General features: G+C 44.9%; 1 protein-coding gene across 5 annotated transcripts in view; it reads right to left on the minus strand.

Annotated features, from left to right (window-relative positions):
• Nucleotides 1-22,956, minus strand: part of FSD1L (fibronectin type III and SPRY domain containing 1 like) — a 707,922-nt gene that overhangs the window by 32,334 nt on the left and 652,632 nt on the right. For all 5 annotated transcript variants that reach the window (XM_069630835.1, XM_069630836.1, XM_069630834.1 and 2 more), the window contains one exon: nucleotides 16,168-16,419. In XM_069630835.1, coding sequence (XP_069486936.1) covers nucleotides 16,168-16,419 — 252 coding nt within the window. The remainder of the gene's footprint in view (nucleotides 1-16,167; nucleotides 16,420-22,956) is intronic.

Below are 22,956 nucleotides of genomic sequence, written 5' to 3' on the forward strand. Positions count from 1 at the left end.
ATTGCCCATATGACAGTCATTGTTGAGACTTTGACTGCTTACCTTTAGCAGCCGAGGCGTGCGCACTCTTCTTACGCTGTGCTTGAAAGTCTCTGCTCTTTTGGGCTGACTGGAACGAGCGCCTGTAGCCTTGAGACAAATCGCTGGAGCGTCCATAAACTCCATCTCGGGAGGCTGCAAACCGGGCATTACCGGAGGCTCCATGAAAGGCCCAAAACAAACCAAAAGAACAGCCACTCTGCAGGAAACTAAAGACTTCGCAGTCTCAGTGTCCTCTTTCATCCCATTCAGGGCCTCGTCGATCTTTTCATCCTCACAGGGCATATCCACAACCTTATGCTGGAATTCCGGGCGGAAATCCATGCACTCAGCCAAGCCTGCCGCGTGAGTACCACACCATTATTGATTTGCTTAAAACCTGACTGCCAGGTCCACTGCAATGTTGATGCTGTGGTTGGAGGCCTCCTCCCCCTCCCGAACCAGCAGCATTGCCTCCTTGCGGTGTTGCTTCGGGAGATTATCAAGTATCGGGGCCAACCTGCGCCACATCTCCCTGTCATACCTGGCCATAATAGCCAAAGAATTTGCAGCTTTTACCGTGGTAGCACCCACAGTCAGGACCTTCTTCCCAAACGCGTCCTGCTTCCGGGCTTTGCTGTCCGGGGGCGTAGCACATTTATGTTGGCTTCTGGCCTTACGGCTAGCCGCAGCCGAAACCACAGACTCTGGCGTGGGCAGAAGACATTTGGGGGTCGATTTGGGAGCCTTGAACTTCTTTTCTAGATGCCCCTTCACTGCAGGCTCAGAAAACGGGAGGCGCATTGTACGCAGACCCTCCTGCCACACATGGTCCAGAATCGGCACAGAGAAGACCGCCTTCCGTCGCTTTCCTATATGGTCGCAGAGAAAACAGTATTTTTGTTCTTCTTCAGGAGCCAGGCCAAACTCCTGACACGCCTTCGCCATCATGGCATGGAAAGCCCCAACATCATCCGGAGGAGACGGTGGAGCCGGGCTGCTACGCTGTTCCACCTCAGGATCCGTATCCGATGCATCATCCCTCGTCTGCGATGAAGACAGGGTATCACGTAGAGCACTCTCCCGATCCGAATCTGGCAACTCCTTCAGGATGACTTCTGGGAGGGTCCAACCCAACCAGCAATGGCAATGGCAACCGCACAGGAGGCGACTTCCTAGGGGCCTCACCAGGCACACTCTGAACCACCAGAGCCAACGGGCTCGGAGGCGGTGGAAGCCTCGCATCCAGTTGCCCCAACAACGACTGGAGCGTATTCAACACCTGCAAGGATAGCAGGGACTGTTGATTCAACAACGGGTAAAGGGGTGGCCCAGCCCCCACCCCACTCGATGTAGATGGGCCTGCACTTTGCAGACCCAGAGCAGACGGATCGAAAATCAGCTCCTGTTCCTCCTCCATTCCTGAGGAAACAGAATACGCAGCCGGTTCCTGTTGCAGAATGTCCGCAGGAAGCACGGGACCAAAGCCGGCAGATTGCCACAGTCCCCTGGTCGGCAACAAGCCTTCCAAATCCATCTGCACCGACGACAACAATAACAGCGGACCACTGTCAGCTACTGCGGTGGACGGAGCCGACGACACCACTGTCGACGACTGAACAGCAGATTGTACCACCACCGTCGACTAGGGAACATACGTCAACAACACTCGGCAGAACTGAGGCCTCCACAGGCCTAGATTTCTCCAATGAAGCAGACTTCTTGGAAGAGCCAGAACAGTGCTTCAACGAGACCCGGCTAGATGATGATCTATGATGGTCCTTAGACGCCGAGTGCTTCGAGGTGGAAGACTCCCTCGGCTTTGCCTGTCCTCTGTCCGACGCCGCCTTCGACTTCTGGGGCCTGCCATTGGCTGCCTTCGACTTGTCGGGCCGATCCGTCTTTGACGAAGAGCCACTCGCCCCTTTTGAGTGATGCGGCCTAGACGTAGAGGACTTGCTACCTCTCCCCACCTCAGACGTTGGCAACTCCGTCTGTTGCTTCTTAGCGGCGGGTTATGCTGATGCCACCTGCCTGTGCGCAGAATTCTTCCCCGCCGTCACCGAAGCTTGGCTCCCCCAGTCCGAACCCACCTCCAAAGCTGGGTAAGTGCCCTCGTTCAGCCAACAGATGAGCCGGCGGTTGCAATCCTTCAAAGTCTTCTGCGAAAAACGCTTGGCATATCTCACTGGCATCCGCCAAATGATGGGGGTACAGACAGAAACAATCCGTATGGCTATCCCCTTCTTTAGGCCACAGGTAGCACAAAGGTTAAACAACGATTTTGTATGGCCCACAGATGACCTACTGGCCGGATACGAAAAGCATGTGCAAAACACAGAGAAACAGTTTGGCGATGGTTAAAATTTGAAGGGAAGCCACGGGGGCGGGGCTATTTATACCAGACGTCGTCCTATTGGTGTAGCCTGCAGCACCCAAAAAGAACATTGATAGGACACTAAAGTGTCAAAGTTTTCCATAGGAAAATGCTATATTAAAGTTACTGAGGTTTCCCAGCCTGACGACGGGAAATATTTGCAGCATGTGAATCCATGAAAGATCCAATGCTGGAGAAGTGTTTTTCAGCTTGTAATTCACAGAGTGACAGGAGGGCAGGATGCTACACAGGCAGCAATCCAGTATAACAGAAAGGAAGAAATTAATTCCAAGATGGCGGATAGACCAGACAAAGGTGTGCAAAGCGAAGGCACAGTCACTCACCAAGAGCCCCGCCCAAAGAGAACACTATAAAATCAGGGAGCCTAGTCAACCAGTATGGGATGGAGTAGGTTTGACTTTGGCAGTGGCTGTGGACTGAAGAGTGTTGGAGAAAAAGTGGAAGCTGGAGAGACTCAGGAAGTTGGAGGGATGACAGCAGAGGAGATGGTGTTTGTTAAATAGTAGTGATGGCTAAAAGATTGACGGAGTAGGTTGTAACTTCAGGGATATAACTGAAGTTGTAGGAGGAGGTGGTGTGATCTGGACTGGAGAGGGTGGAACCATCAGCGACTGTGAGACAGTGGAGGTAATATCAGTTTGTGCAAGTGACAGTGGTGGGGCATCAGGTGTTTGAATGGTGGCGAAGTTAGTAGAGAAGAGGCAGAAGTAGTAATTTTGAAGGGAGGACATGATAGTCTACAAACAGTCAGCAAAGAGCTGAAGATGGTATGGAAGTGGTAATGGCTGTGAAAGTGGCACACATCAGGTGGTGATAGCAAGAGAAACATATGTAACATGAGGAGATGGAGGTAGTACAGAAGGAGGAGTTGCAAACATCAGGCAGCAAAGATGGACTGTGAAGAAACCGAAGAGTAGTCTCAGAGAAAATAGGAAGGTTCTGGTGGGCCAGGTCGGCCCTAGGGAAAATCAGATGAAAGGACAAATGAGTGGGTCAAAGAGGTTACAGTGTGATCAGAGAGGTAGGAGACTAAGGCGTAGGAGGAACCCTTGGTAAGAAAGACCCCAAGAGAAGCCTCCCCAGCTCTTCTCAGCTACTATCACTGACAAATCTGCTAGCAAGACTACGCATGACAGACACGAAAGCATGCAACTAGACCATCGAGAAGAAGGGTTCCCAAAATCCTGAAAACTACCAATTCAAAGAGTGGCAAAACTCCTTCTAGACCTGTAAGGGCTGGAACAGAAACATAAGTGGTCAGGTAGGCCAGAGAGCCTTGTGAACCGAAGTGGACATTTCAGCAGTCGCACAATGTTGGAAAGAGTCAAATAGAAGCATCCTGACTATTTTACTTTTTTTTTTTTTAAATCCCATTCAAGCTCTTTTTTATTGTAAATGCATATGTGCCCCCTGCCAGTATATGACCGGACACTCCTGCCGTTGTATGGTTTGCATTGTATGCCCAGTATTATATGCCTTAGCATAGTTTGCCAGACCTAAACCCTGTCTGCCTCATTATTGTGTGCCCAATATTATACGCCTTAGCATAGTTTGCCATACTTGGACTCTGTCTGCATCAGCATTATATGCCTCAGTATTGTATGCCATAACACTGCCTGCCATACTTCGACTCCATATGCCTCAGCATCCTATGCCACACATAAGCACCACAACTCCACACAGCTGTGACATGTCAACCTTGCCGCCCATGGAAAAACCATCTGCCCACCTACCTCAGTTAATAGGCATGGCCAAAGCATTACTTAACTCGAGCACCATCCCCCCCTTCTACGTTCCTCCTTCAAATGCAGTGGCTTATACCATGCTCTAAACTCACTCCCAACTCCATGAACAAAGAATTCATGAAACATAGCACCTACCCCTCCCTCCCTCCCTCAATCCCAACATCACTAAAGCCCCAACAAGACCTAACAAGAACCATTACCCCTACGACTCTACAGAGAAACGAAAGACTCAGGGACAGGACTACTGGAGCTTCCAAGACCAAGCTTCTAGCGTAACCTCCCGCCAGGGTCTGAACCCAAGAAACAAATTAACAGTGACTGGGAAAAAAACCTCCACACCCAAAATCACAGCCAGAGCAGTGAAAAAGTTTGCGACATGCCAACCATTATCAAAGGAGCCCTTATTAATGCCAGATCTCTTCCAGCACACGCCTTAGACATATCAGATCTGATCCCTATCAATGATCTACAATTCATTGCCATAACGGAAATCTGGCTGCATCCAGCTGCTGGCCCATCCCTCGTTCTTGCCATACCAGTTGGCTACTCAGTCATACAAAAAGCAGAACTCTCAAAGGGAGGCGGCATTCCCTTCATATCAAATACCAACCTCAACATAAGAGAAATACTTAACTTAGATTTTCTTTCAGGGGAATTGCTGTCTACAAAAATTGCCATCTCCGCCATAGCCTCCTTAACTATACATCTCATATACAGGGCTCCAGGACCTACCACCTTCTTCCAGGAAGACATAGCCGCTCTAAAGACCACAGACTTAAAAACAACATCCAAAGTTCTTATCTTAGAAGACTTCAATTTAGGTCTCAATGACAGTACTGATTCCAAAGCTTCAGCCCTAGCCAACACTATAGAAACACAAGGCTTTACCATATGAACAGCAGGCCCTACACATACAAAAGGCTGCACGTTAGACTGGCTCACAGATAACTGTGCAACAAACATTACTAACAACAACCCATGCCCATGGTCAGACCACAATACTATTCTCTTCTCCAACAATACCGTTACACAAGAGTGTAGCTCTACCATCATTGCACCTGCAATTCAGACACGCAATCACCGTAACATCACCCCAGATAATATGCTCCCCATGCTCATACTGCTTACCACATACATCGGGAAAATCGCCAATCCCCTCCCTGGTAACCACCTACAACCAGACCATGGAAGCAGCGATCAACAAAGTGGCATCTTTGGGTAACTGTAAAGCCAAACCTTAAGCCCATATCAATCACTGGTTCACACCAGAGCTTTTACGAAATAAAAAAAGAACAGCAGATAGTAACTGGAGAAAAAAAACCTCCTCCAACAGTGAACAACAATTCAATTCCCTAGCCACTAGTTACAAAGAAGCCATCTTCTCAGCAAAAAGTAACACTTATGACAAGCGCAATGAGAATACCAACTCTGGCACCAAAGAGCTATTCAGTCCTGCGGGAACGAGAATCTCCTTCCCAGACCCCAGACCTCTGTATCAAGGATCAAGCATGGTGTGAAAATATCCAAAAGGCACTTATGGACAAAGTCTCTTCCCTCCAATATAAGATTAATCTAAAAAAAGTTAAACTTGCCTCACCTGAACAGCCCACGGTGGATCATAACCCACCTAAACCCTTCCCTAGATTCAAATTTACACCCATCACCATGGAGGAAAGTATCAAAACCATAAAAGGCCTAAAACCCTCAAGATGCTAAAATGAAATCTGTCCAGCCACACTAATTAAAGACTGCGTAGACAACCTGGCACCATTCATCACCTCTCTAATAAACAAATCCTTTGCTTCGAATAAAGTACCTGAAAACCTAAAGGAAGCCTGGGTACTCCCCTCCCCCCCCCTACTTAAAAAACCTAATCTAGACCTCAACGTGCCAACGAATTACAGGCCAATCACGACAGTACCCTTCCTATTAAAAATACTAGATAGGGTAGCATATGTACAAATCCAAAACTATCTTGAAACAAACCACCTTCTTGGCCTCCGCCAATCTGGTTTCCGCCCAGGCCATGACACAAACAGTCTTGCTAGATCTTAAAATCCAAATGGATCAAATTAGAGAAAAAGGGGACCTAGCCATCCTACTAGACCTATCAGCAGCTTTTGATCTAGTAAATCATAATATCTTATGCTGCCACCTAGCTAGCGATGCCCATTTCTCTGACAATGCCTTAAACTGGATTGAATAGGTCCTCTCAGCGCTCCATGAGGGTCTTCTCCGCTACAGCAGCTGCACGCCCAACTCCTGCCACCTGTGGAGTCCCACAAGGATCATGCTTCTCTCCAAAGCTGTACAATGCACTCACAAAACCTCTCTTTGATAGACTAGACAATTTGGGTGTCACATACACAAACTATGCAGGCAACACCCAAATACTACTATCAATCACAGGGGATTATGAAACAGACTCCAAATCCCTTAACTCCGTCTACCTCGTCATCCAAGCCTGGATGGCTCAACAAGAACTTTGTCTTAATGAAGATAAAACAAGATCCTGATCATAGGCAGTCCTGCGAACTCAAGAACCTTCTATCCTCCTACAAAACCTTCAACATAGATGGCAACATCACCACAATAGCCAAAGAAGTCAAGACACTAGGGATCTACCTAGATTCATCGCTCACCCTCTCACGGCAAGTCAATGCCATCACCTCGGCTGGTACATAACGGCTAAACTCAACAATGCATGCAGATCTTACCTTACGGTTGAGAACCGTGTTACATTAGCTAGAGCGTTGATCCTCTCTAGGATCCACTATTGTAACTCCATCTTCACAGGCTCCTCAGCTAAAATCATCAAGAAGCTCCAGATCATCCAAAATAATGCAATCAGAGCTGCGATTAATATTCTGAAATCAGACCACATTACCACAACACGTCGAAACGGATTCACCCAAAATGACCAAATCTAATTTACCTACCCCACCGAAAGACCTAATATACATACCACAAAAAGTTCGAACTACCAAAAGTTAGAACTTTTTGTGGTATGTATATTCCGTCTTTAGGTAGGGTAGGTAAAAAAAAGAAAAACATAAGCTGCAGGGGTGTCCCCTGCAACATCCCGCTCACTATGCTACACAGTATAATGAGCGTTTGTTGCGGGGACACCCCTGCAGCTGACCCACTCAAAAGAAAAAAAAAGGAGAGAACAAAAAGGACCCTGCAGCGCCGGTTCCCGATCACAGAAGTGAAAGGGAACCAGCGTCGCAGGGACACAGCGCGTCACGATGAAAGGTAAGTAGGTGGGAGGGGGTGTGTTAGGGTTGGTACGGATTTGGGGTTGTTCTACCATGGAGGTCCACAAGAGAAATGTATGAACATTTATGTATAACGTACATTTCTCATGCGGTAATTTCCATCGCGGACATTTCAGCCACGGTAAAAACCCTAAATTGCAGAAACATCCACTGGCTACCAGTAAGAGACCATATTAAATTCAAAATACTATCTCTTACTCACAAATGTCGAACACCGCCCCGCGGTACCCCTCTTATTTCCAAAGCTCAATCAGCCAGACCAACCTGGTCGGCCTACCTAGGGCAACTGACCACACAAAGATATAAAACACAAAAAGTGGGAGGCTCCAGCTTCCTGGTTATCACAGCCAACCATTGGAATGCTATGCCACCTGAACTAAGAACAGATCCCTCACTTGGGTCTTTTCGCAAAAAACTAAAAACATGGCTATTTAACCAGGATATCAAGTGCCCACCACTTCATTACTGACTAATAGGCCCTAAACTCAAAATCAAAATGTACTTTTTGTTCTTTTGAAAAGCTATTGATCAAAATGCAATGGAATATTCATGTATTTAATGCTAATACACCTGTGAACGATTACTCTACTGTATAACTTAAGTCTCTGCATTGTAACTGTATTCTTAAGTTCAAGCGCCCAGATGCCCGAGGGTTAGGCGCGCTATATAAATGTAATAAATAAACTTTAAATTAGCCCCTTCTTGTACCAAGCACCCCACAAAAGGTATGGTGTTGGCACACGTTGTCCTAGGCAACCCTATGACAGGCCACAGAATAAAGCTTAAACAAGATGCAAATTCTCATACTTTGTTGAGCTGTGGAATCGAGATGCAGGCTTGCCCTACCTTTTCAGAAAAGTGCCAGAAAACATCCATATTTGGTAAAAAGGTTAATTATGTGTACTGATTCTTTAATGGAAGGGATTGTAATGTGACCCGATACCTTGATCAGACCGACTGTAGGAGTGTCTTTCAGTTATCAAGGGGCATCCACATCAAGTTGTCATTTGGTATTTAGAGGCTGCTTTCATCCCTCCCTCACAAACTTTCCAGAACCCATGCAGGTTTCAGATTGCTTCAGTTCCTCCTCCAGGCGCCCTCACTTTTGAAAGAAGCATCAACCTAAGATTCCATTACAGCTGGCTCAGAGCACTGTATTCCCTTAGACGGTTTCACTCAATGTACCACTTTCTCTGGGAAAGATATCAAGACCTTTGATTTGAGGGTTTGGGTAAGGTACTCTCCTAAAAAGAAAACCATCCCATCCTGCTGTGCCAAAGGTGAACTCGAGATTCTGGAGCCAAAAGCTCTACATACACACAGTCTTTGCCCAAAATGCTTGTACAAAATATTTTCAGTACCGGCAACACCACCGCCTAAGACCTACGGTCTTTGTTTCTAGGTTGTTCAAACGTGTTGGTGAGAGATCTTCATTGTTAATGTGACAGAGAAAATCAGTCTGAATGGGGATCATGTTCCTTCAGTTGCATGCACAATGCTCTACAACTCCAAATAGAGTTCGCTCAAGATTCAGACCTCATTGTGCCCATTTACAGTTGCCTTTTGTACATAGCTCTTCATTAGTTCAACCGAGACAAAGATCAGTTGTATTTAGGATTCCCCATGCTTTTTGTGTTGTCCAATTGTTTACATACATTTAGGTTGCATGTCAAGTTTGCAAATCTTATTTATAAATCAAAAGAGCCTCAACAAGGGTCATGTGTAGGAATTTTTGTGTTTGTAAATCTTTTAATTTCTCGGCTCATGCTGGCATAACATGGAAATCTAACATGACCATTTTAACAATCCCACCTCACGATTCTGGGCAAGGAACAGACAATGAGATAGTCAGAAATCGCAATTCATTTAAAAGAAGAATGCAACTTCAACTAAGTTGGTCTCCACAATTTCACAGTGGAGATCACTACCATATAGATCACCCAAAGTAAATGCAACTTGTTATTGTTGACTCATCAGGCCCTCGGAAACAAGAGACTTTGTATGAAAGACTTGGCCACCGAAGTCCTGATATCGCTCAAAAGAACTGTAACTTCGTGCTGGAGAATCCCAGTTGTGTATGGTGCTCAGAAGTCCCGCCATGTCCCATGCCAGAAAACGTGGGGAAGGGAGACCCCAGCTATACCATCCTGGCTTATCATTTTGTGAACACTTCATTCTTTTCTGGTGAACATTACCCCCACACTATTTTGTAACTTAGCGGTAAGTATTGGTAACAAATTTTTTTTTTTTTATTTTTTTTTTAATAGGCTCTTTTTTTTTTACAAGACGACACTAGGACTGCCTTATTATTTGATGGTCGTAGCTTGCTCCCATCTTTTAGCTTTGAGTTAGGTGTTTTTCTCAACCATTCATACAGTTTAATAAACACCCTTGAACTGTCCCCACTTGTGTCTGTCTTTACTGTTGCCATCCTGAGTTCCTTAAACTGCCTTGGCAAAGTGGTCGATCGGGGGCAGCCCCAGATGCAGAAAAGACGGGATGTCTGTGTTTGCTGGAGTTCCCACTCGTAGGATTGCAGCTCCCTGCTGAGAGTCTCTGCAATAGTTATCTTGATGCCCGCCATGTGAAATGGGATAAGAAACAAGAATGGGCCAGTGTGACAGTGCATGTGCCTCCACAGAGTGTGGGGGGGGGGGAGCAGGTCCCACCTTGTTTACGGATATAGAACATAGTGGTGGTGTTGACTGTGAAGATCCTCACCACTTGCCCTGCAGGAGAGGTAGGAAAGACTTGAAACATGGCACACAGGTCCAGGACATTGATGTGCAGAGCCTTCTCCTCCGAAAGCCAGAGTCCTCTAGCCTGAGACTGTCTGGTGTGGGCCCCCTATCCATCTACAGAGGCATCCGTGGTATCTGTTGCCTGAAACTGGGGATGGGGGGGCGGTTGTCTTGAAAAGGGGCTCCTTGTGCGAGGTGCGTATGTACTCCACACCAACAAATTGATTGCCTGAACTCCTAGTTGAAGGCAATCTTGCCTGTCCACTTGCCCGCGATCTGGCACCATTTGGCATCCAGGAACTCTTGTAGCGGTCTCATCTGCAGCCTTCAGGCCAAAGTATAGGGCCTTGAACTGATAATGACGTCCTCAAACCACAAAGCGTAAGAACTTCGGATGTTTTGGATGTATGGGGACGTGAAAATAGGCATCCTCCAAGTCGAGTGTAACCAGGAAATCCCTTTCTTCCAGTTTGCCGAGCACTTGCTGCAACATGACCATCCTGAACTTTTGAGACTTCTTCCGGACTAGAATATCTGGAGTACACTCCGGAGCCCTGGAGGAGCAAGGGACGGTTTCCATCGCCCCTTTTATTTAACATTATCTGTACCTCTTGGAGCAGTTGATCCATGTGCAACTCCCTTCTTGCGTACTGGAGGGATGTGTGGACACCTTTGTTCGAACTCTAGGGTGTGTTCTCGGCATATTACGTCCAGCACCCATTCGTCGGTGGTGAGGTTTTTCCACTCCTTGACGAACTGGGTTAGGCGTCCCACCACCGGGGTGCAAAAGTGGGGGTCCAGGATCGGGGCCTGGTCAGGCTTGTTTGAGCATTTGCACCTTTTTCTGTAGACAATACCGACGTTGGGCTCCACCACCAAAGGCCTGCAACCTGCCTCTGTATGACTCTTGTGAAGAGGAGTTGGAGGGTTGGCGGTACCAAGTTGAAGAGGGTAGATGCCCTTGACAAAATGGAGACAAAATAGAGTGGAAGGAACCCACTTCATCCAGCGGTGACGCCGCAGGGTGTTATCTGCACCCAGCAGCAGTACGTCCGTGGTTATGATGTCATCAAACTCCTCTGTGTCCGTTCCTGTATCCTCTGACGTCGTGTCTGTTAGGGGCGGGTCATCCACCGGTGCCATGGACGGTGGTGTTGGCTGCCTCTGCACTGGTGGGTGCGTGCAGGGCCTATGGCTTGGCCTTGGTGGGCTCTGCTGCGGTTCGACTGGAGCCAACTGCAGAGGGAAGCGTTGTATTTCGGACACCAGCGTGTGCAGAATATTAAGAATATCCAGAGATAGGTCTCTCTGACTCGCTGGAAGGGGTGACTACAAGCCAGCACCTCACGTTGGTCTCAATGTACTAAATTGTTCCCTCAGTGGGTATCCCTCACTCATAGGGTTGTCACCTTCCTGGTCTGAGGAGCAGCCTCCCTGCAACTCCTCCTCTGAACTGTAGATCTCCATGAAAGATTCCCTTGCTCACCCTTCGGAACCAGCTTCCGGGAGAGGAGGAGAGATTGGAGCCTTCACCGACCAAGTAGTCGTGGTCGAGGCGATCGTAGTCGTGGACGGAGAGGTAGCCGCCGCCGGCCGGGGAGGTAGCAAACCCTTGCTGAAGATCTCGATGATGTCCTGGTTGAAGAGATGTTCGTCAACGGGACCGTAGAGACAGGGCCATCGACAAGGACTTTGGCGTGGACACAGCAGTAGATGCCGGTTTTGCAGACGGGAACCTTTGTTTGTGACCCGTTGATGACTCTGCCGTTGTCGAGGACCTGGATGCAGGCGTCCTTGATGAGTCTTCCTTGTGAGTGTCCTTCATTGGCTTATGTTTGGACGAAAAGCCATGTCTCGAAGAGGAACGTAGCTTTTTAACGACATACCACTCACCGGCAGGTTTATCGTGGACGGTGAAGGCAAAGGTGAGCGAGTGTACTCCGAACTGGGACCCTGCTGCCGCAACGGCCCTTTTCAAGTCCATAGCGTGGCGCTTTGCCTTTTTTTAACGGATCTCCTGTGAGGGAGCATCCCCGGCGGATCTCAACCTCTTTTCCATAAGGATAATGTTCCAACGATTGTCCTGACCTGGATGTGGCCTCTGCACCCCCACAGGTCATGCCTGTGCCTTTTTCCTCCTTCAGCCCAGCCACCAACCTGTGGTAACGGTCCCGCTTTGTCTTATCAGGGAACACCTGGCAGATTTCACATCGGTCCTAGTCGTGCTCAGGATGTAGACAGAAAAGGCACTTTGTGTGCCTGTCTTCCACATAGATGTTCCTCAAACTACACCTGGGGCAAAGCTTGAACAGACTCCTCTTGCCTTCTTTGGACATGGTGAGGCGCGAAGTAGGCCTCGACTAGGCCCTTTCTACTTAACACGAAGTTCTGATGGTGTAGCAGTCAGATCTTCACCGGCAACGAGTCCCCGGCGCCGGTACCGATTAGCGGTTAGTCAAAACGGACCGTTTGTACAAAAATAGAACACAATTTCGTCAAAAAATAGCAACATTGAGAAGTAGCTCATGGAGCAACTAAGGAGGACTCCCAGCACTGAAGAGTGTGGTAAAAAATCTGAAGATGGCCACCGGAGGTGGGGCTTAGGGAGACAATTGTCATTAGATGGGTGCAGTATGACCCAGACGTCCGTGATTGGTTAATAGGAGAAAGGCTGTTAAAGCTTTAAAGCAAGATTGCTTCCTTTTTACAGAGGAATCCCAGTCCGACGATAAGGAATATTCATGAGCATGTGAATCCATGCCAGACACCATGTTGGAGAAAGCGAATTATACAGCTTAAAATGAACTTTATGGCGTTTTCAAGCTACTTGCATGTGTAACATTTTGAATCTACATAGGTCTGGACAACTTTAATGCTTCTGTGTGGTTTTCAGCATGCATTTCTTTTTCGGGGTGAAGTTCTAGTATTCCACTGTAACATGTAAAATCCTAAAAAAATAAATAAAAAAACGGCCCACCACATTACATGAGTGTCTGTGAATTGAAAGATAGCAGTTTGCTGGGGTTTGCAGTTCACAAAATTATTAAATATAATCAATTTCGTCAACATGTATTTTGTTGTGTAAACACTTAATCAAAGACTATGACTTCCCCTAGCTGCATGAATGCACAATATCACCCAAGGCAAATATATGGTCATCCTGGAATTATTCCTTCAGCAAGCCCTTTCTTCCGACCGCAATCTGGAAATCAATCTCCAAACATAGGCTGGTCACACTCTCAACGGGCAGGTCGCCAATCTGCCTGGGGTCAGTCCTTCAGGCTCAGTTCTGCCATCTCCAGTTTGTTCCAATTCCTAATGTTCAACGCTCCATATTCCACGTTCATAATCCCCACCCCCTGTCCTGTGTGCATGCAATTGTATATAATTCTGACTCCACCTCTGCCTTGTGAAAGAAATATAATTTCCCCATTCCCATGATTCAGGAGGGTGGGGGCAAAACCCAGAAAAGGCCATTTAGTTTTTTTTGGCCTCCAATACCCGATTAAAATAAGCTAGCTTGATAAAACGAATACCTTATTCTGTATATCGTGCACACAGTTTTGGACTTGAACTACTGCGCTACGATAAAATGTGGCTCGGTTACACGTTTGCCTTTTTTCACTTATACAAAATGTGGAACTGTATACATTCTTTACATACTGTTATCGAAATTATTTCTATCTACGAACTGTCAAGATTATTTGTGATTGGAGCTTCTCTTGCGACCCTGTGAGTACTTTAATGGTCAAACATTTTATTTAAGGTTTTCTAGTGTGGAGTTGGATGTTTTCCTAAAGGTGGCAGTGGATTACCTACATACTGCTTTCGTATGCTACTAATGTGTTTCTTGGCAGAATGTCTTGCCATGCACAAAATTCCATGACCTTTCCCTTAAGCTCTTGCTAATGAAGTTTATGGGATGGCTGGACTTTGACAAATCATGACAATACCTTTGAAGCCGAAACCCCAAATTAATTAGTGCCATTTGGCATTGGATTTATTGATACAATGTTTGGATTCAGCTCGTACAGGCCATCCAGGCCTATTGTGTGTGCAGGCTCTTCATGATTTAGGATTACAAATTAATAAGCAGGGCTAGGCCTCGGAGGTTGAATTCTGTAGAGGGCTTCAATTTCCCCTCTTAAGCAGTATCAAAACCCCCTTTCAAATCAGCAGACTCAGGCAGGTCCCTTTGAAGTTCAAATTCAAGGGCTCCAAGTGAAATATATGTAGGTTGGACTTTTTATATTAATTCCTGCATGGCTCTAGATTGCATTATCTTAAGTAAAATTAAACATCTGCAAATAGTCATTGAGATTACATACAGTTTTCTATGCCACACAAGTGTCATTTAGATTTCCTGTGCTTAATGCTGCAATAGGCCTGGTCAATTTACACCATTCTGTGTACCATACAGTGAAGAGGGTCCTTGAATACCAATCACGTTTAAATCGCAGAAGCATTTCTCTACATAGGACAAAATATAAATTGCTCTTTGTAGGCTTGGAATCTGGGAACATTGCACTTGTGACGATGTCCCGGACTTTATTGTATCTGTGTCATGTTCTTCCACAAACTCTGAGCCTGTTAAATTCTTCTGGGAAGTAAATGTACTCAAAAGGTTTTCTGCCTATCACATAAATTCAGTTGCTGTTAAAAATGCACTCCATCCCTGAAATGCCATCAGCATCAATAAGGCAACAATGTTTTCCACATATGGCAGTTTCTCAAGCAGGATTTCTAATAGGGTTTATCTTTAGATCATACAAGGTCATGTGTATAGGTGACCCCCACCCCAAAAAAAATTAAAGAATTAGTTGAGCATTTTCGTAATTATGCACACGTTTAAATGCCAGGCGTTGAAATTACTGACGATGATAGAACATAGAACCGTTCTCACTTCCCCAGGCTTCAAATATGCTCGAGTATGTAAAACATGTGAATGATTTTGCTTTTGACTTATAAGTAACAGATTTGCAAACTTAAAGCAACATATCCATGCATGTAAACAATCGTACACCAATAAAATGCATGGTTTAATGTTAAATAAAATAGATGGTCTCATTTGCACTAATCAAGTATTAGGTGCTAAAGCCAACCTTATATACACAAAATTACTTTTCCACTGGAAGCCCACCAGAGGGGCTTTATCGGAGCAAGCTGCACAATTCCACTTCCGATTTTGATTTTAGAATCTGCCAAAATTAAGTACAAACTCTGCATTTCGTTCTCAAAAGAAAAAAAGACTTGCAAAACGGCACCAGAGCTAATTTGATGAAAGTAAACAATGTGTTCATTGCTCCGCCGAACCACCAAAAAATTAAATAAAACATGAGTGCGCCTTGCAGAGACTTTTGGGCTTGCTTCTAAATAACGTATTCAAGTGTTAATTCCAAATGGGAGATGTGGTCAAGAAGTTGCTCCAGCATAACAGCTGGCCAAAGTCAGCCTTCACTAAGTTTACATAGAGATGTCCAAGCAAAAAAGCAAACAGAAATGAAACCTTCCCCGCACATCCCTCCACAAGGGAGATGAAACAAACCTGGTTTGCTTGTTTCCTGTGACTATAGCATTTCAGTGGTTATACTCGTAGGGCACGCCACCTATCCTAAAAGAGATTGCAACACAAATGCATGGGTTGAATTCTTTTCGGTTTTATTTCTGAAATTCAATTATAGTTTTAAACCAGGTTTAAAGGTTTATTTGGTACTGCTCAACTTTCAGTTTATTAGAATATATATCGCATTGTTGCCCTTAAACGTCCCTTTCATGTATTCATAATAGCTTCATATCAACATCTTTTAAATGGAAACACGTTATGAATGCAAAGCAAACACCTACATTGAACTTTGCCTTTTTTGGCATTTATTCCAAAGTCTTGGGTGCCAATTGTCTGGATTCAACTTTTTATTGCTTAAAAAGAGGGAAAGGATGTGGAAAAAAAATTAAACCATTCACTTAATTAAGGGACTGAGAGCATGTACCTCCATCAACGTCGCAGTATACCCCTATTCTGTCAGGAACCGGTACCTCCAACCCTCTGGATTTGTTGTTGTGTTTTGCAGCAAAGGTGAGCTGCAGCCAGTTGTTGACGTGGATGCACCAGCTCGTGTTAGTCCTCCCCAGCTGGTCAAATTTCCCCAGGCTCTTGTATGCTACTCCAACACTGTAAGACTTGCAGTCCTTTTGGGCTCTCACCTCCCAGTAGTGCTGTCCACTCTCCATTGTCGTGTCCCCTGAAAACAACATAAGCCGCAAAAAGAAGCTTAAAATTTAGGAGTTTCAACACTTAACAATTTTTTTCCGCCCAAACAAGCGTTATTATCCTTGTACCCATGTTACCAATGTGAGTGTTCGAATAGTCCTTCAGGTCATCAAGAGAGATGCTGCATGTGACTTGAATGTCATTTACAGATAGCAATAGTGTGCTTTTGGTAAAAGCCATAAAACAAAAATACCTTATTGCCCAGGTCTGCACCCTTTACAGCAACACACACAAAGTCAGGAGTCCAGTGAATCCATATAGACTACTTCAAATGGGGAGCTAGAATAGTAACTGAAGAATTAAAGCTGCTTCTCTCTCATAACATTCTCCTTAGAAATGCACACTAGAATTGAATCGCAAAGCAGTAAACCATAGAAAGGAAAAGCATAAACAACCTCAAAAGGCAAAAAGGTTGTGCTACATAACATGGACACACTGGGCATTAGCTTGAATGGATATCAACCCAACATAGGAAATGGTAAGAGAAAACCAGACCTAAGGATTCTTACTAGTGGTGCATGTTTTGGAAAATGTTTACATTGTGCACTTGCAGTGAATGGAATGTTGGCATGACTGCCAGATCTTAGCATTTAAAAAGTATGAATCAACCACTGAAATACTGCATATTGATGAAATCAGTTTCAGGATGTGGCTGTATAAGCAAACATTGAACCGCTCGTGCTCTTCCTCGAGTGACATTTTGAGACAAATACACTTTGTAATCCTTCCTGACAAACTAATGAGTGGTTTTTTCCATAGAAGTTTTATTATGCCTAGAAATGGCCAAAGGAAATGTTATCACCTGGATCAAATGATAATCAACATAATCGAAGGGCCCATAACTGGGTGTGGGTTGGTACACCAAAGTCTTGTGGTTAAACAAGTGAAAAGCTCAGAAGCACTAAAAATTGATAACACAGGTTTTCCTTACTGGAGTAATGCTTAAAAGAGATCTGGACGTCATAGAAATGCTTTAGGTCTGTTAAGTCCAGTGGCTAAATAGACGTTTAGTAATCATGAAAACAGATTAAAATCCCAGCCAGGAGCTGCCTCCTTCAAATCAGGAAGATTTTCTAAAGGCGGTGGGTTAAATCCATCATGCAAAGCTGTGCACTGATAGTTGGCCAGGTCACCTCCTGTAAGCACACACTGTGGAGAGGAAGACATTGTTGATTCTTGAATTCAATGGATTTGAAAAAATAAACCAGCCTGGTACGTCATCTGGCCGGAAACAAGATCCAGAACAATATCAAGGCACCAAATGAAGAATTTTGGCCATTTCACTCTGCATGTGCCTGTTCAGAGAGTCTCTTGCCACTACCAGTATAGCAGAAAAACTTTGTTTCTAGCTGTACAAGAGCAATACAGTGAAGAGGTTTGATGCTTTAGTCCCTTAGCTTGATTCAGAAAATTTCTGCCAAGTGGTGAGTCACTAGTGCCATAGCTCGGTTGAAAACGCTTCTGCATTGATTGGGTTGCAAGGCGAGATGTGCTTTTGACACAGTAGGAAGATATCTGATCATGGATGCATTTCAAGTCATGGAGAACCTCAAGACTAATTGGGATTGAATAGAGCGTGTAATTTGAACAGGCAAGCAAAAGACTAACTTTTGGGTTAAGACTGTACTCTTGAAGATGTGTATAAAAAGTAATTTTCCTCAATGAAAACAGTTCCAGGGATGCAACACAGCACCTATTAAAACAGTATACAACACCAGAGGCTTTCGTGCCCATTCACACAGGGGACTACCTTTAGTGTCCTGTTCCAAAGGACTGGGGCATTCTTGACTTCTTCAGAGTGGGCTATGCATAGGAAGACCCTTTGAGCTATGTCCCATTCCCACATCACCACCTCCACACAGAGTGGGGTCTGGTTCATACAGAAATATAGAAATACTATTGCTGTCCCACTTCGGACCTTCATGACTTGAGTTACACTATTTTAGTATCAGAAAGTTAGCCCTACACTCCAGCAACAATGTCTAATACCTTCTAGACCACTCACCAAACTAGAACACAATGTATCAAATGAGCCAGCCCAAATCAATTATTATTGCCACCCCTTAGGGAAAAGGAGCGACAAAGGGGATTCATTGCATTAGGTTGCTTTTTTTAAGCTGCCAGGAAACTGCAAGCAGGGTGGTTGGTTGTATAAATTGTATTTTGACATCTGTCACCATACAAAAACAAATACATTTAATTTAATAGATCTCATCGTCATGCACGGGGGAGGTTACGAGACTCAAGAACCACCACGTTTTTCGGTGCTCTCATCCTGAGTGAGCAATCATCCTAAAAGTGGACACCCTCTTTGAGAACACGAATCCTCAACCTTGAACTTGTAGAAGAGAACCTTTCCATACTATGGATGTGTTCGGTCCTCTCCTGATTAATCAAAAGCGCCATGGAAAGAACAGCATCTGAATCGTGGTGAACCACAGTAACAGGATCCCTACAAAAGAGTTACCAATGACTGCCTGGTGGTGCGGCCACTCGAGCGGGACGCTGGGAAGGATGGCAGTTGTGGCGCAGCTTGCATCCTGTGGAGTAACAGCTGGGCATCTGCCACACAGCATACCTGTGCTGGAGGGCTGCAGTGGAGAGATTCTGGTAGAGAGGTGGTCCGGGGCCTCAGCGGAAAGGCCCTAGCCTTTTCCTTTGCCAGCGCCAGCACAAATCCAGGATGAATGGAAGAACAGAGCCTATGGGAGCACCCAGGTTCAAATCCCCATAGAGCAACTTGGGGAAATGTAAGGGGTACTTATAATAAAATAAAAACCTGAGCACCAAGGACAGTACAAATAATATTTCAAAGGAGCCCAGGATAAAACAAGACTATAAGAAAAAGTGAAGCCTTCATTGAACTAACAGAAATTCAAACTGCCCAACTGAAAGAGGGCCTAACAAAGGAGGACCAGATTAGAAACACTCTGCCATCCAATCAGTGACACACATGATGAGGAGGAGTCTTGCTATAAAAGAAGAGCCAGCTCACTCTGAACTTGTCTCAGTCAGGGACAGGTTACCCATACTTCTCTCCAGACACTGGTGAATGAGGAGGTGCTGTATCTTGGAGGAGGAGTGGCTGCCTGGGTAATGGAGCCTGGAGCACAGCCTGCCTGGAAGCTGCTCGAGGAGGCTGGAGGAAATAGACTGACACTGGGTAAAGGATTCCCCCTGCTGCACCACTTGAACCTAAAAGGAGGAAGAGCCGATCAACCCGAGTAGCCTCTGAATAGGCTAAGGTAAAACCTTGCTAAGACCCTGCTAGAGAGCAGGAGAGAAGCAGGACAAAGATCCTTACAGAAAGAAGAGGGATAAAAGCAACGATGCCATGAAGGAGAGGGGCACAAATACAGGTCCCCTAAAGATCTGAGGCGGCAAAGAGCAAGAAAAAGAAGATCATGAAGATAGATCCCTGAAGGAAAGAGGAGCAACACCAAGTCCCCTGAAGAGGAAATGGGCAAAGCAAAAGAAAAGAGAAAAATCACAGAGAAAAGGGCCACCAAGTAAGAAGTGAGAACACCGTTCGGAGGGGGTAAAAGACAGAAGCCAGAGAGACTGACAAGAGCCCCTGGAGGAAGATGGGGGAAGGTCAAAACCCCTGCAAGGAAAACGGGCATCGTCACAGAATAAAATTACCTTTAAGAAAAGGGGGACAGAAGCCAAAGGCTGGGGAAGAAAGAAAAACACTGAACCCAACAGGAGGTTGGGGCAACATACCAAACAACTAAGACGACTGATATAAAGAACCAAGTGCAGGACCCAGCTGATCACTCGCCTAAGAGGCCCTGCACCTAGACAGCAACTATAGGTCTCAGGATGAGTACTTTGCGTAAACAACCCCGTTGGCTGTCTACCTGATGAAAACCCTAAAAGACGACCTTTGAAATGCTAGACCGTTAATTTTCACCTAAGGAAAAGACATTATGTTTAATTTCCCCATTGTATCATTTGATTTGGCTATTCTGACAACACACTTTTTCAGAAACTTTTGATTCAGGAAACCTATTTTAAGCTGAGGATTAGTTTTGACAGGCAAGTTTACTTTAGGGTTTTTCGCACTTTGGGCCCCTTTTGACTTCATAGGTGAAGTGCGCCTGAGCCTTGTGTTACTTATATAGGGATGAAATTTTAAGTCGCTTATGTTTGAACACTTTGCTTAATTCCTTAAACCCTGTTTTTGGTTACACTTGCTTTATAGTTTTCTTTGAAAATACACAAAGCCTGAGACCCTTCTGTTCGCCATGTCGTCACAATCCTTAGAAAGGATGAATGTGAGCCGTTGGACTCTACTACTATCGTTGAGTCTGAATGCGAGGGCCCAAATCTACAATTGAGGTCTCAAAAAAGGTTTTCATCTCTCATCTGATTCAGGGTACCCAAGAGAATCGTAGTAAAACCCTTAAGTTGTTAGTCTTCACTAAAGGTTAATTCCTCTGGTACAGAATTTGGTGGTATCACCCACTTATTCTGGGAGGGTTGTGCAGTTTACTGCCCCTTATTCAAAAAGACTCAATCTCTTACTGCAAGATTGAGTAAGTGCTCTTGGCAAGCTGGAAAGAGGAATTCATAATTATATAAAATAAAGTATTTTTTTTTTTGCTAAATGATGCCACAGTTTTTGTAGTGCAGTAAACCGATGTAATCACCCCATTTAAAGCCCTTCACTAGATCAACCTCAGTCAGATGAACAGCAGAATTGGTCCTGCCAATATTCCAACCCGTGGCATGCACTGTACCCCCAGATCTCATCAACATGCAATGAAATTCACCAACCGAAATATGGGTCCATTTCACGTCACATGCGTCTCTTCTAAGAAATGTTCTTGTCAATTTCCCTATTCCTTTAATAACACCACACAAATTAATAAGATTAACATTTCTCAGTTTTCATTGGCTATGGAGCTAAAATGAAGGACTTTTCTCTTACTTTTGCCTCATGTTCTGTACTTTACTTACCCACCCACCCCCAACCTTCATTTAAGGTACTTTGTGTTCTGCACCTCCTTATTTTGTTTGCCCTGACCAGTCCTCAGCCTATTCGCTTTCTCCTTTCAAGCTAATTTATTAAAGAAAAACAGAAGAATAGAATAAAAATAAAATGTGCTACCAAACCCAGACTCCCGCCTTTCTTTACCCTCGATAACCCATTAATTACTCCCCCTTAACATTTAGATCCCTGCCATGTTTCACTTATGAGTCTCCTGCACTCATCCATCAACCTGTTCAAAAGGTTTCTGGCAGGATTTCAGGAGTAGGCTGTCAACATGCCCAGATAATCTTGTACAAAAATCAGTTTATATATCTTTGCGAGAGTGGCACTTCCATACTGACCTATATTAGGAAGTATGAACCCATTGGTAACAAATGTTATCAGTGAACCAGCAAGGTATGTGCCTGGAGTCTGTATTTAAAAGGAGTTAACCATCAATTTTCCTTTGCCACTCTTTCAAAACGTAAAGTAAGGAATCATGTTTTGAGTGGACAATACGCTTGCACTCCACTATAACAGTGAGGACAAAGTGACTAATATATTGTTTCTAGATTTTAAATAATTAATCTTGCTTGAGTGAAGCTGGACCGTTTAGGAAAGCTTAGAAGGCACGGGTGTGGCAGATCATCTTGGCCCAAAATGATGTCTCTGACAGCTAGGTTATGCCTCCAAGTCTTTCTATGCAATTCACAATACCACTACCCGCTCTACTCCATCAGGAGAGCGCTCTAGGTAAGAAGTGCCTGCTGTCTTGTGTAGGTCATGGGCTAAATGTACTGTTATATTACCCTGCTGTGGACCTTAACAAGAGACAGACCCTTTTGCCCGCCACATGTAGGGACTTCAAATGAATCTTAAGGTAAAGGCAACAAATCAGCGTAGGTTCAGAGAACACTTGTTTTAGATGCCATGATATTATAAGATGGATCATTCTGATAAGATAAGGGTCATGAGCATAGTATGTTAGAGGGAATTTTACATTTCTTTCATACCCTTAGAAGGGAATAGTTTCTTACATGTAACTCCATTTCTCCAGCATTCGTATCTTTCATGGATTCACATGCTTAGAATATTCCCCGTCGCCAGACTGGGAACCCTCGGTACACTTATAAAGCCGTTTTTACCTAGGAAAACTTCGACACTTTTGTGTCCTATCCACATCGTTTTTTGGGCTGCCCACGCATGCCCCAATAGGACGTGGCAGTATAAATGCCCCGCCTCCGCGGCTCCCTTCAGATTTTAACCCCTCCAAAGTAGCATGGGGGGATACAGCATGTACATTGCATTCAGGGGAGGCCGGCGGGCGCATGTGAATCCATGAAAGATACCAATGCTGGAGAAATGGAGTTACAGGTAAGAAACTATTCCCTTCTCCAGCATTGGATCTTTCATGTATTCACATGCTTAGAATAGATTGCACAGCAGTAACTCGGATATGGCGGTGTGAATGCAATTAACATTATTATGAGCACACACTTTATATACTAATATATATATATATATATATATATA

Source organism: Ambystoma mexicanum, chromosome 6q (assembly GCF_040938575.1).
Source record: "Ambystoma mexicanum isolate Mex_15411 chromosome 6q, UKY_AmexF1_1, whole genome shotgun sequence".
NCBI lineage: Eukaryota > Metazoa > Chordata > Amphibia > Caudata > Ambystomatidae > Ambystoma > Ambystoma mexicanum.